The sequence below is a fragment of the Leptidea sinapis genome, chromosome 23 (genome assembly GCF_905404315.1).
Source record: "Leptidea sinapis chromosome 23, ilLepSina1.1, whole genome shotgun sequence".
Classification (NCBI taxonomy): domain Eukaryota; kingdom Metazoa; phylum Arthropoda; class Insecta; order Lepidoptera; family Pieridae; genus Leptidea; species Leptidea sinapis.
In genome coordinates, this window is record NC_066287.1 from 3,675,720 (window position 1) to 3,689,886 (window position 14,167).

The window sequence follows — 14,167 nt, forward strand, 5'->3', positions numbered from 1 at the left end:
GTACCATTTGTATATTATGTTATATAGCTACATAACTATTGGATATTGACCCTATATAAGCATGTATTTAAAAAAATGTAATACTTTAAAATAGGAAATTAATATTACGGTTTGTATATGGCAAAGGTCAATAAACGAAGCATCAAATGTGATTATATATCGCTTTCTTACAATTAGCGCGCGCTACAGTACATATAGAATATTTAGTGTGAGTAATACTGATATTTAATAAGAGTCAGTAGAATGCACTTTCACTATGAAAGCCGCATTAAGACCTGCCTAATTTCATACTCTACGTAGGGTAAGTTCACAATGATTTTCTTAGCGCAGATAGTCTAGTTTTAAAAATGTTTCCACAGTTCTATCTTTTACGTAATATTCGTTGATGACATTGCCTAACATACGTGGTTATTATCAACTGCAATATAAACGGTACAGTGAAACCGTTTAAAATATTGTCATATTAAACTTTTTCTTGTTAAATTCATAACTTCACTGTTACCACTGAAATTATAAATGTATTTTAGTAGGCATTTCGTAAGTTTCTTCATATTAGGCTTATTTCAAACAATATTTTGTAGAGTATCGTATCCGATATATATAAAATTAATATGTACATAAATTCACGATGGCATAAAACGACGTGTCTTACATTACATTACAAAGAGCATTTATTATATTCGCATATATTTCAAAGATACCACCTATTGTAGTATATTTAGTACTGGGTATAGACTGACTTATATAGAGAAATTATAGATTAGGCTAAAAATAAAATTCTAACTATTGGAAAATATTTATTTGCTTATTTATAAAGTATAACATGACGGTCTGTTTGATCCGCAATTAAGCATTTTTTATTTACAAATTAATATCCTTAAATTACGAAGCGAATCGGACAAAGTTTTACTCATCATTCACTATCTTATAATAGAATTTCAAAAGTCGCTCATAGTCAAACTGTCCTGACAGCATATCATGGATTCGTTGTATCCAACTTACGATACGATATAATTTTCTGGGGAAACTCATGCGTAAAAGAGATAATTTTTAAAGCTCAAAAGAACTGCGTTAGGTATTGACCGAATGCAGCTCTTTTGAGCTTTAAAATATTGATGTAATGTTAAAATAATGGATAGTTGTAAACCATTCTTAAATCAACTTAAAATTCTTACTTTGACCCCACTATTTAATTATCAAATAGCTTTATTTGTACAAACCAACCATGATACATTTGTCAGAACATCTGAAATACACAATATAAATTTGAGAAGCAAGAATAGATTACGTTTACATGGTAGCAACACAGCTTCTGTGTACAATAGTGTTCTTGAAATGGCAACGAGAATATTTAACAATACTTTATTGCGGATCAAACTTTCAGTATTGTCAAACTTTATAGATAAGCAAATATATATTTTGAAACAGTAAGCATTTTAATCTTACCGAAACCGACAAAATCGATACTTCATGTTAACCAAGCATAATAATTGGCATTGCATCGATAATTTTTTTCTACTTCAAAATATATCTAAATTTGTCTCATGCATCAGTCTATAAGTTTAATCATATTATGTTTAATTAGAATAATTTCATGTGTATTTTTATCACCATCAAAAGTCTGGTAGAGTTAGCATAATGTATTAATGTGAAAAATAATCATATTTTGCATATCGGAATATCTTAGATGTTTTAGTGTCTTTGAAAATATTTGTAGGTTATAAGCTTAGAATAAGTAATCCATTCTTCAAAACATTTCCAATTGGATTAGAAATAAAAAATACATATTGATTGCACTTATTATATTATTACTTAGGTTTTAAATTAATGTGCATTAATCAATTTAATATTCATTTATTAGATGCTTAGTATGTATATGAAGAAGATAACTGAGCAGTTTTTACAAAAAAAGTATTACAAGATATTTAAGTGTATTTTTTAAATTGTTTAATGTTTCTATTTAATCTGCAATTATAATATAGCAGGCTGACATGTTTTGACAAAATGTGAACTGTATGTCACGCTTTAAGAACAGTGTCGCCATCGAACTAAATATGTTTTTTTTTACGTTTTGTAGAATTCATATTCTTTCAAAATTGTTTGTTAAACAATTAAAATGAGACTAAATCAACTGATATTATCATGTAAGTAATTCCATGAGAGCTAAATTTGCGACAAGTTCTTATTCGTCTTAGTTTCGAAGTACATCAAATTGGGACAACCAATTACTCGGCTCTATTATTTGTTGAGCTATCCATATAATTTTTATTAATAATAGAAGGCCTCTATTCAAAACTCTATGCTTATATTTTCATAACATTAAAATTAAATACAAGTAGTATTTATCTCATTGCGTCATATTGGTTATTGCTTAAGCATCGCGTTTAAAAACAAAATCCGTTTGTTTTTATGACATTAACGGACAAGACGAGCAGGACATTTCAAGTCCCAATACATGGTGCTGTGATTTCCTTAATATTTTTAGTTGATGCCAATTAGTGTAGATGTTCCCGCGTGTTCTAAAAGTCTATATTATCATAATTATACACGTCAATAAATATTTTAAGCTGTTGCGTGCGGATGCGATACCTAAAGTTATTTATATTGTAAGTTATAAACACAGTCCGACGCATCATGAAAGTCTGGACTCTTTCGGTTCTTTTATTTCTATTTCTCATGCACCTATGGAAAGTACACATTGTATATTAGAAATATATATTCGATATTATAAAAGAAATACTATATTTGAAAAATATATATATATTAAATGCTATATCCCGCAGTAATCATAGTTTTGTTTAAATCCGGCTTCGTATCATGTCCTGGTAATAATTATTATTGTATCTGTTGTATATCATTGCTTATTCCATATTCTAGCAAATGTATTGGAGACTGTGTCTGTCCTGAAATATAACTAGCAAGAGAAAATATTTCATAACTCTATGTTATATGTCCCTTTTTGTAATAAATGACAGCTCAAAATTATTATTTCAGCCTGTAAAAGAAGTTATTATTGGCTATTAAAGTTTCTAGCATATTTTTCTAGTACGTACCTTTATAATGGAAACTATTAATCATTTTTGTATATCCTAGCACCGAGAAGTGCTTTAGTTTTGGAATCCTAAGAATATTAAGTATCGTAGAATAACCTCTTAATAATATAAAATTAAGTGTAATATTAATGTGATGAACATATTTCACCAAAATTAATTGTAGTTTTAACGTAGTATAAGATTTTTTTGGGGAGGTGTTGGTTAATATCTAGAGAAGTTGATTCAACAAATTTGAATATTTTGTTAAAATTAAGAAGTGACTGAAATATAAAAATGTAAAGTGATATTGAAATCTTATATTGTACTAACTTTGTAATCAGACTACATGTAAATTTTGAACTATTAATAAGGTTATCAAACACTATGATAAAAATGGTCAGCTAACTTTCAATTACATTTTTTTAAACTGTGAAAAAGTGTTCAATTTGTATTATTTTCAGGCGTAGAGAAGTTTTAAACAGAAATTTGTGCCATTTCTTTTTGCGCTAATTAAATTTGATATTAAAGAGTATCATCCCATTTTTACGGTTTTACTTGGGATAGTTCACAGCCACAATTTTACTGTTGGACTTAGAAAATATCACCACTAACTATCGGGAATGCAAGTCAAATTGAAAATATTCTAGTAGCCATACAGACACCACAATATGTTATTTCAATCTATCTCACGGAAAAATTGTGTTATTTGTCCTAATCGTGTCTGTATTTTTGGGGGGTTTAGTGCCATAATCGCCATGCTTGGCAGGTGGGGTTGGCGATCGCAGTAGATGGTGTGCTCGTAACGAAGTATGCTGCTGCCCATCCTCCGTTTATTGTATCCCTTAGTCGCCTCTTACGACACCCACGGGAGGAGATGGGGTGGTGCTATTCTGGTGCGACACCACACGCACTGCGTATATCAATAGATAAACTAGATGTCTACTATGTGTACTAATTATAGCACTCAAACTTGAATTAAATTAATCGATAATTTGTATAGCAGTTTTCTTTGTTTATATAGAAATTTTCCAATTGAATACATCGGTAGCGTGACGAAGAATTACTATCTGCAACTTAGTGTTGTACAGTATATAATATATTATACTAGCTGCCCCGACAGACGTTGGACTCGAATTCGCCAATAATATTTCAAAACATCAAGAATTATTTCGTAAAAAATGCTCCGTTTTTGTAATGAAATTGTTTCACAGCGGAACTGTCAAATCCATGCGTCACAAAATTATCTAATCGAAAATATGTTCATACAAAAGAAACATTGAAAATAAAAATAATTATGGGTCGCAAATCGAAATAAAAACTATCCCATCTTTCAAGTTGGACCAAACTGCACTTCATGAAGTAACCCCCATTAAAATCCGTTCATTAGTTTAGGGAGTCCATCGCGGACAAACAACGTGTCACGTAATTTATATATATTAAGATATGTGTCTATTATAAATATCAAAAGACGGATCAAAGTCACTGTTTTTGGATGTTCATGGGTTTAAAATGTTTGAAATAATATATTAAATTTATTTAATAATAATCTGTACTTTTTGGCGATACGGAATAAAATGTGTCTTAGAAATTAATATGGCATTGTTATTGGAAAGTTCAGATACATAAAACAACAGAAACACATTGTAAGAAAGACATTCAAGATTAATTCTGTTATTATTACGCGTGCTCTCAACAGCGAGGCAAACTTTATTTGTTATTGTAAATCTCTCAATTATTTTTTACTTATTGATCTGATAATACTAATCTTTTTAATTATTTTGTATGTATGTTCATATATAACTGAACGCTACTTAATCCGATTCATTGTTTTAATTAAACACTCCCTAAGATTAATGATTTTCATTCAGATGGTTTGCAATTGTCTTCATGCAATATCAGGATGTGAAAGGCCCAATAATGCTTTCACAATATTTCTTACGTGTTACACTGTAATAATGACTAGCATAATCGGATTTGTGAAAGGATCCAATTAATATACTTACTGACTTATTCTTAATAAAACGCTTTTCGAAGGTATAAAGCTAAATTAGTTAAAACGTGTTTTAAGCCTACCGAACGTTCGATAAAATTCCTTATTCATATTCGTTAGATAAATCTCCCATAACTAATATGTCTCTATAGTACGCAATGTTTCCATTTTGTACAAAAAAAGGAACTGTCAATGGAAACAGACCTCTTTTCAATGTCAATGGTTTGTCAGTTGTCAAAAGTCGATGTCAAAGTAATTTCAAACTGCAAAAATCAAAGTGTTGGAGTCTGTCGGTTAATTTATTGAAGTTGGCGTTACTTTGCGGAAATCCATAATTATACAAATAATTTGAGTCTTCTCTTTCTTTCGAGACAGAGTCTCGTGCCAGATTTTGGCGAGACAACACGTCCTGAGGATGCCTCGTGTAGAGTCGAAACACGTGTCGAATTGTTTAAAGACAAATATTGGCGGAATTAACACTAAAGAAAACTCAAATCATTTGTATAAGTCTGTCGGTTGTCAATCTATGACGGATCTCCAACAGCTTTGAGCGGGAAGCTATTTATCACATTATTTAACGAACAGCTGATCGATGTCGGCCATGTTTTTTTGCGTTCGAGTGCTAAAAATAGGTTGATAGAAGGGTCCTAGCTACTATAAGTCACGTCAGCTTTATCGAAAATTAGCGATTTCGCTCTAATATGCGATTATGAATACCATTTTTAACAAGCGTATATTAGCAATGTTTTTAATCTCCGCTAAGTCATTATGAATAAGACAGTTAACCTTTACGAACCAATCAATTATAATACATACATTATCGTTATCACGTCATCATTAATAGCCGAATAAAGCAAGAAGCTTGAACATGACAAGGAACATTATCTTCTGAGCCTCTATTCCACATTCAACATTATTGTCACACATTTTCACTCAATCAGCTTACTTCATTTACGATTATCGATATAATTGCAAAGAGGAAGCTAATCGAGTATGTGGGTAACTTGATAAGTGATCACCGCCGACCATTGCAACGCCAGAGTAATTACTCAAGACGGCCTTTTAGGTTAGTGGTTGTGCTTGCTTTGTGTCATATCATTCTTGAAATACCACACAAAGACGCTCCTTCCACGCTTTACTTACGTAAAGTTTTAATTTATGGCATGTGGTGCGATTATGGAAGTAGCACGGATTAGGTAAAACTGCACTTTGGAACCTTGATATTTCGGTATTTTTTTTTATATAAAGAGGCAAACGACAAACAGGCAAGAGGCGCACATGATGGCAAGTGGTGAGGGACTCACCATGGACATCTGGAAGACCAGAGTTCAAGAGACGCTTCTAAGGTAGGAGTATGATCTTAGCATGAAGGTGTAATGTGTGTATTAAACACTAATTTTAATCTACCCTACACATATCTAAGTAACACAAATGGTGGCTCTCAGGTTGCAGCTCTATCTACAACTGGGCAAATAAGCAATTATTGGGGTTGACCAGGTTATCAACTGTAAAGTCAATCCTGTAGATGGAGCCACAACCTGAGAGTTGAACAAGATATACCAGAATTTATGACCCATACGTACTCGAACGGTTGGATCAGTTGGAAAGAGCCCTCGGACGGAACCCGAGAGGTCACACGGGTTCGAGTACTGCATCATTCATAAATTTTGGTTACAAATTTAACTTTCAATACACTCTGCAGTCCCGGGTTCACATTATCACTCTTAATATACACTGAGTTACAATTACTTCACAAGTTCCATAGACTGTCGGCCAGCCAGTCCGGATGTTATTCGTACATGACATCGGGCACCAGACTGTCTACTGATGTCTCCACGGGTAATTTTCCATCACTCTCTATGGACTCTGTGGTCTCTCCATCACTGTCTGTTTCATCTTTCTGAAAGTAATTTGTGTCTTTTAATAATTTAATATTTACAGTTCTGAAAACTAGATTTGCCATTGAGAAAAACAAGAAAAATTAAGAGTAATTTCTTATTCAGAATACTCAAAATATTTACAAAAAAAAATTAATTAGCCAGGTCTCTTTTTAGAGTTTCGCTTTTCTACTTTCTTCCCAAAGTAATTGTTTTTCGAGATTTTCCCAATGTAATATACAAATTAAATGTAAAGTAAGATGTGATGTGAGATTAAAAAAGTGAGTAATATATAATCGTAAATGTAATTTGAGATCAAAAATGTTAAGTAAATTTATATCCTATTTTGAATAAAAATATTTGAATTTGAAATGTAACTTTCAAAATGACAATTCCATTAAAATCAACATTTTTCTTAGTTTCAATAAAAACAAATAATAGTTTAAAAAAACTAACTAAAAACACACATTATATAAAATTCAACCAAAAAATAGAAAATAAATTTAAATTGAAAGTAGTGTAAAAAAATATTTTATTATAAAAAAGGGTGAGGGGTGTAGAAGAATTATTATTTTAATAATATCTTAGTTTGCAAATGGCCCTGTGCTGCCCCGGGGCGTAAAAAGAATAGGGTAGTCCCAGGTCCAAGGGTGTCGTAAGAGGCGACTACGGGCTTTTGGAAAGTGGGAGAGTCACGCTGCCGTCTTATGACGTCTGCATAATCGGGCCAGGCTCGTCCGGGTTACTTACCACACTCGCACAGACTAACGGCGTGAAGTAGCGGCCTCGTGCCGCTATGTTTCGCATAGGTTAGTGTCGAGGACCGGAGGCCATCCCTTCAATTTATGCCTCATGCCGAGGTATGTGTGTACGTTAGGGAGGATATCTGCTGTCGCCGTCTCGGCAATTTTGAGGATAGGAACCTGTCTACTCTCTGGCTCCGCGTAGATTTAGAGGACCGCGTCCGCATCTATGCCTGTGTCTACAGGTCCCATAGTGGTAACGCAGAAACCGATCACCTCATGGGCTGCGTTCAAGCGGCATTTGATGATGTGCTTGCTCAGATCCCCTCCGCTGAAATCGTAGTCTTGGGTGATTTCAACGGGCACAATGACGAAAGGCTTGGATCACGTACCACAGACTACGCAGGGCGATCTGTGCATAATTTTGCATTGGCGTACGATCTGTCCCAATTGGTTGAGTCGCCAACGCGGCTCCCGGATGTGGATAGCCACATGCCGTCCTTATTAGATCTTCTGCTGACTACACATCCCGATGGTTACCATGTCATTGTCGACGCCCCTCTCGGAACGTCCGACCATTGCCTGGTCAGGAGTGTAGTGCCTATACGACGCCCACGTCGCAGACCACCAGCGACCCGCCGCGTTTGGCACTACAAGTCAGCAGATTGGGATAGGATGCGTTCCTTTTTTGCATCCTACCCTTGGGGCAGGGTTTGTGTCAGTTAAAGCAGCACCTGACTGCAAAAAACAGGCGTATCGAACTTGGGTTGCGGCGCTGGGCTCAAAGGATCCGAACTGCAAAGTTCTGAAGAGGAAATATAACCATGCCTCCAGATTTTTAAGGGGCAAGATTGCCCGTGCAAAATCGAAGCACGTCGTCAAAATTGGCGAGCAGCTTTCCAGCTACCCGACCGGAACACGCAAGTTCTGGTCGTTGTCGAAAGCTGCTCTTGTTAACTTCAACCAGCCGTCCATGCCTCCGTTGCACATGAGGAATGACACCCTGGCCCATGCGGCAAAAGAGAAAGCCGATCTCCTGTGCACTCTTTTAGCCTCCAACTCGACTCTTGACGACAACGGAAAAACACCGCCGACCATCCCGCGGTGTCAGAGCTCCATGCCTGAAGTACAGTTCCGACAGAAAACTGTTAGGCGAGCTCTGTTTTCGTTGGACGTCAGGAAGTCGAGCGGGCCGGATGGCATTTCTCCAATCGTGCTTAGAACGTGTGCCCTTAAGTTGACGCCGGTGCTAACGCGTTTATTTCGGCACTCTTATTCAAAAGGCGTAGTCCCTGACTCATGGAAGTCAGCCCTTGCCCATCCGATCAAAAAAAAAAGGAGACAGTTCGGATCCGGCAAACTACAGGCCTATTGCTATTACCTCCCTACTATTCAAAATCATGGAGAGCATAATTAAGCGCCAGCTCTTGGTATACCTTGAGGGTCACCAGTTGATAAACGACCGGCAGTACGGCTTTCGCCATGGTCGGTCGACTGGCAATCTTCTGGTATACCTAACACATAGATGGGCGGCGGCTATTGAAAGCAAGGGGGAAGGCCTGGCAGTTATCCTGGATATAGCGAAGGCCTTTGATCGTGAATGGCACAAGGCACTCCTCGCAAAACTTGCATCATTTGGGCTTCCCGAGAGCTTATGCAAGTGGACCTCCAGCTTCCTCACTGGGCGCAGCATACAGGTCGTTGTCGACGGTTATTGCTCGAATCCCAAGCCCGTGAACGCTGGAGTGCACCAAGGCTGTGTGCTATCTCCCACGCTGTTTCTTCTGCATATCAATGATATGTTGGACACAGCCAACATACATTGCTATGCAGACAACAGCACTGGTGATGCCGTATACACGGGCCATGCAGGTCTCTCTCGGGACAACGTCGACCAGTGCCGGGAGAAACTTGTGTCTTCTATCGAGTCCTCTCTCGAGAAAGTCGCGGAATGGGGTAAGTTGAACCTTGTCCAATTTAACCCCCAGAAGACTCAAGTTTGCGCGTTTACCACTAAAAAAACCCCGTACCACCGCTCTTCGACAACACTTCCCTTAAAGCCTCGCCTAGTATCGCAATACTGGGTCTCGAAATTTCGAGCGATTGCCAATTCCGTGGCCATCTGGAGGGCTAAGCAAAATTGGCTTCGAAGAAACTGGGCGTCATAAACAGAGCACGGCAATACTTCAAGCCGGCCCACATTTTAGCGCTCTACAGAGCGCAGGTCCGGCCACACATGGAGTATTGCTGTCATCTCTGGTCTGGCGCACCCCAGTATCAGCTCGATCCACTTGACCGCATGCAACGCAGAGCAGCTCGAATTGTCGGGGACCTAGCGCTCTGTGAACGGCTGGATCACGTTGCGTAGAGACGTCGCTTAATTGTGTGTCTTCTACCGCATTTATCACGGGCAGTGTTCCGAAGAGCTGTTCAACCTGATTCCTGCCGCCGAATTCCACCTTCGCACGACACGTCACAAGTTAGGATATTAGCCCCACCATCTGGATGTGTGGCGGTCCTCCACAGTGCGGTTTTGCAAGGAGCTTTCTTCCACGTACTACAAAGCTGTGGAATGAGCTTCCTTGTGCGGTGTTTCCGGGACGATACGACATGGGTACCATCAAAAAAAGCGCGTACACCTTCCTTAAAGGCCGGCAACGCTCTTGATTCCTCTGGTGCTGCAAGAAAATGTGGGTGGCGGTGATCACTTAACACCAGGTGACCCGTACGCTCGTTTGTCCTCGTATTCCATAAAAAAACATGTGAAGACATGTCAACGGTTTTCTATTGTTTATAGAGTTGTGTATACAAGGTGAAACTAAATGGGTATACTATGCTTTGAACCAGACATTCCTTAGGTCATCTCTAATGACTATGTGTAGTCAGAAATGAATTAGCATTTTATTTTAATACAATATTTAAAGTGCTAAGTTTTCGCAAAAACTATGATTCCCTCAACCCTAATCAGCTGTTTTTTTGAACTCTCTTTGACCTTAAACAGATGAAAAACGTAGATGTGACATAATATCAGATAATAGTAAAATGCCTTCGATTCATTGCAGCTGTGAAGCAACTTGTATTCTCATTTTGCCATGAAGACAAAGTTATTTTGTATGTGCATTTGCTTTAGCTGACATTGAAAATACTTCTAAATATGTATTTACTGTAGTTATGTATTACCCAATAAAGATTTTTTTAATTCTAATCTTATTATGAAACTATGTTATGTTAGTATTTACTCTGATTTCCGCGAGTGTTACAAATTTAAATAAACATGATTAAAAGATAAAAACTAGTGTAATTGTAACTGTGTTTTAACATTTTTTGTTTTTTTAAATATGTTAGGTTGAAAAGATCGGCCTGTCTGCGTTAATACTCTTTGAATTGTGCTTTGAAACACGATGTTTAATGCTCTGTGTGTGTATATATGTCTATTCTAAAGGCACCCTACACACTGCACCATTTTTAATTCAAGATTTGTTTATTATGTTCGAAATTAAATGAGTTCACATTTTTGATAAGTTATTACGTGAGCACTTCAATGTAGAATTATTTGAAGTTTTCTTCAAGTTACATTGCAAAAAAATCCAAATTTGTAATTGTAGATTATGGGTACCTTTTTCTGCCGTGAAGCAAAAATGTGTAAGCATTATTATGGTTTGGTCTGAATGGCACTGTAGCTGTTCTTATTACTGGGCAAATGAGTCTTGACATTTTAATTCAAAAATGTTTTATCCAATAAAGATAATTCTAATAGACTCCTATTAAGAAATTGTTCTTCACGGTTTTTTTTTGTCAAATATGGATATCTTTGACCATCCTCGTATTAATAATATGTATTCCATTCCCGGACCGGGTTGGTACCCGGCCTGGGTATGGAATGGGGCAGTTATTGAGTTTTTCGTAGGAAATTTCTCACTAGCAGCCCATAGTTCAGAAATGTAGATGCTCGCCCCCTATTACGTGGGAATTAAACATAGTGAAACGTGGGTGGAAAAAATACACCTCTAACCCTTCAGGAATACAGACGTGAAACTGTGTAATGTTATGTAATTTCTTATTTTGTTTATTTGTTTCAATAACAGGAAGTAAAAAATGAATGAATAATAACATAGACACCACATTTCATGTAGTGTGCATACTCCTTAATCATAGATTATTGTTTATGTTTAAGTCCATAGGTAGGTGACCTCATTCTCTTTATAAACAAAGGCCCCGCCTAAAACTGGCAGTCTCTTTAAATTTAGGGTTATCTAAGAAAAAAAATTGAAAAATAATATTTTTATTTCGGAGGGAAGTCTTTTTCTTTTTTTTTTATTTATTTATTAAAACTTAAACATCACCATACTATTGCATATGACCCAAATAACGTACCATTGAAGGGATGTTATAACCTTTCTGGTTCACGTTGTATAGTTTTTAATGAACTATTTGTCTTCCAAATAAGTAAAAAATATTTAACTATTATTGACGGATGAAATATATCTATTGTTATTCATGTTCCGACCTTTTGTGCGTTCATATGTACTCTAAGTAATATCTAATTAAACTTAAATGTATTCAGCTTCTCATAGTTATACAGCCTGTGACATACTTAACCGTTCCAGTATTTTATTTCCACCACTCATCCGATAATTCAGATGATCCACGGATCCCTCCACAACAGAGGGAAGGTAGAAATAAAAAAATTGCATATTCTCAATTATTACCTTTAAAGTGAAGGTGGCGTAGGAGGGAGGTTCGTTGTGATAGCGACACAGTTTGGACGCCACGGGCAGACGAGCGACCGGCTCACGGCACGCGACGCCGCCGCGAGGGTCGCTGCACGCTTTGAACAACACCTGGAGACATCATTTTGAGATTAACCATTTAACTCTGCATACGCGTCCATTAGGCAGACTTTTAAACAATAGACTTTGAACATTACTGTCATGAAATAAGGTATTGATTTGAATAAATTTTTAATTTTCACCAAATAGTAATAATAATAAATCTTTATTTATCAAAATTGTGTTATTACTGATTATTTTATATTACTAATGTTCGAAACTTATAATTAGCTCATTTAGGTCAATTAAATATTAGTCGAGCTAATATGTACTTTAGTGATGTCTAAAGTAGGTAAACTACTTTAGTCTTAAACATCATTTAGGGATTACGAATGCAAATCTACAAAATACTTATATTTTATAAACAATTATACATTAAATTCTAACCTTTACATATTGATTATTATCTTATATCCTATCAAATTTATTATGACTTCTAATAATTTTTCTGTCCCATTACATAGTTTACCTTGCAACCTTTTTTTAGTTTATGTTTACAATTGAAGCTATTCAAAGGAAACATGTTAAGAAAATAATTTAAATTAATTTATTATAAAACAATGTCCCTAGAAAACGAAAGAAGCTCTGTGTGTGCTGTATGAAAGTGATTTATTATACAAACAACATCTGCACTTCGCTTACTGGTAAAATTAGTGGAGCAATAAGGAACATGGGACTGCATTTTGAATATTGTTTGTAAAACAAACAACTGCCTGACGTAAATCACTCTCAGCTACGTACTATCTCAGAATGTTCGGTCTTCCCGTACATTAGTTAACACACGTACCTGCTCATGATAGACAGGTTTAAACCACTCTAAAGCACTGATTAGGGCATTCAACAGTAGATATGCGAATGAAGCCCTATCTTTGAACAGGAAAAATCTATGCACACTCACCAGGATGCTAACTGGGCACTGTCACCTAAAAACAAGCACCTCAGTGTGCTCGGCATCAAAAATGATAAAACTTGCAGATTTTGCCTTGAGGCAGATGAAACGCCTCTTCATCTACTCTGCCATATCGGCCCACTAATGCATAAGCGTCACACAATCTTTGGCGACTACACCTTGCTACCAGATGGTTTTTGTAACACTCGCGTCAAGAATATACTGCGGTTCGTAAAGGCTGCTTGACAACAAGCTATAAGTATGAGTGGCGAACACAATAGTTCAATTTTGGACGCGATGTTACAAGGAATCATTAGGACTAGATAAATAGCCACCCTCTTCAAATAATAATAATAACCTGGTGACGATCGTGCAAGATGTGCTTGAGGCAATGCTTAGCCGCGGGCACGGTCTGCGTGCGACACCTGACCCCGCCCTCGGTGAACGTACACTTGCCGAGCAGGTGGTTGCCGCGGGTACTCACCACCTCGTTCACCTGACAATGAAGATGACTCATGTTAATAAAATGTTTACATTTAGTTTTTTCCTTAGATGTGTTTAACCTGATTCCTGCCACCGAATTCCACCTTCGCACGACACGCCACAAGTTAGGATATCATCCCCACCATCTGGATGTGTGGCGGTCCTTCCACAGTGCGGTTTTCAAGGAGCTTTCTTCCTCGTACTACCAAGCTGTGGCATGAGCTTCCCCGCTTGTGCGGTGTTTCCGGGACGATACAACATGGTTACCTTCAAAAAAAGCGCGTACACCTTCCTTAAAGGCCGGCAATGCTCTTGTGATTCCTC

The 14,167-nt window shown here is 36.7% G+C and overlaps 1 protein-coding gene across 2 annotated transcripts in view; it reads right to left on the reverse strand.

The window, feature by feature from the left end:
- Nucleotides 1–784: 784 nt before the first annotated feature.
- LOC126971396 (KAT8 regulatory NSL complex subunit 2) overlaps nucleotides 785–14,167 on the reverse strand; it is a 28,902-nt gene continuing 15,519 nt past the window's right edge. The window contains exons 9-11 of one of the 2 annotated variants that reach the window (XM_050817707.1): nucleotides 13,719–13,856; nucleotides 12,352–12,483; nucleotides 785–6,918 (exon numbers count right to left, since the gene is read on the reverse strand). In XM_050817707.1, the coding sequence (XP_050673664.1) occupies nucleotides 6,880–6,918; nucleotides 12,352–12,483; nucleotides 13,719–13,856 (309 nt within the window). In that variant the 3' untranslated portion in view covers nucleotides 785–6,879. Of the gene's footprint in view, nucleotides 6,923–12,351; nucleotides 12,484–13,718; nucleotides 13,857–14,167 lie in introns of both variants that reach the window. The other variant, XM_050817706.1, reaches the window with a different exon arrangement.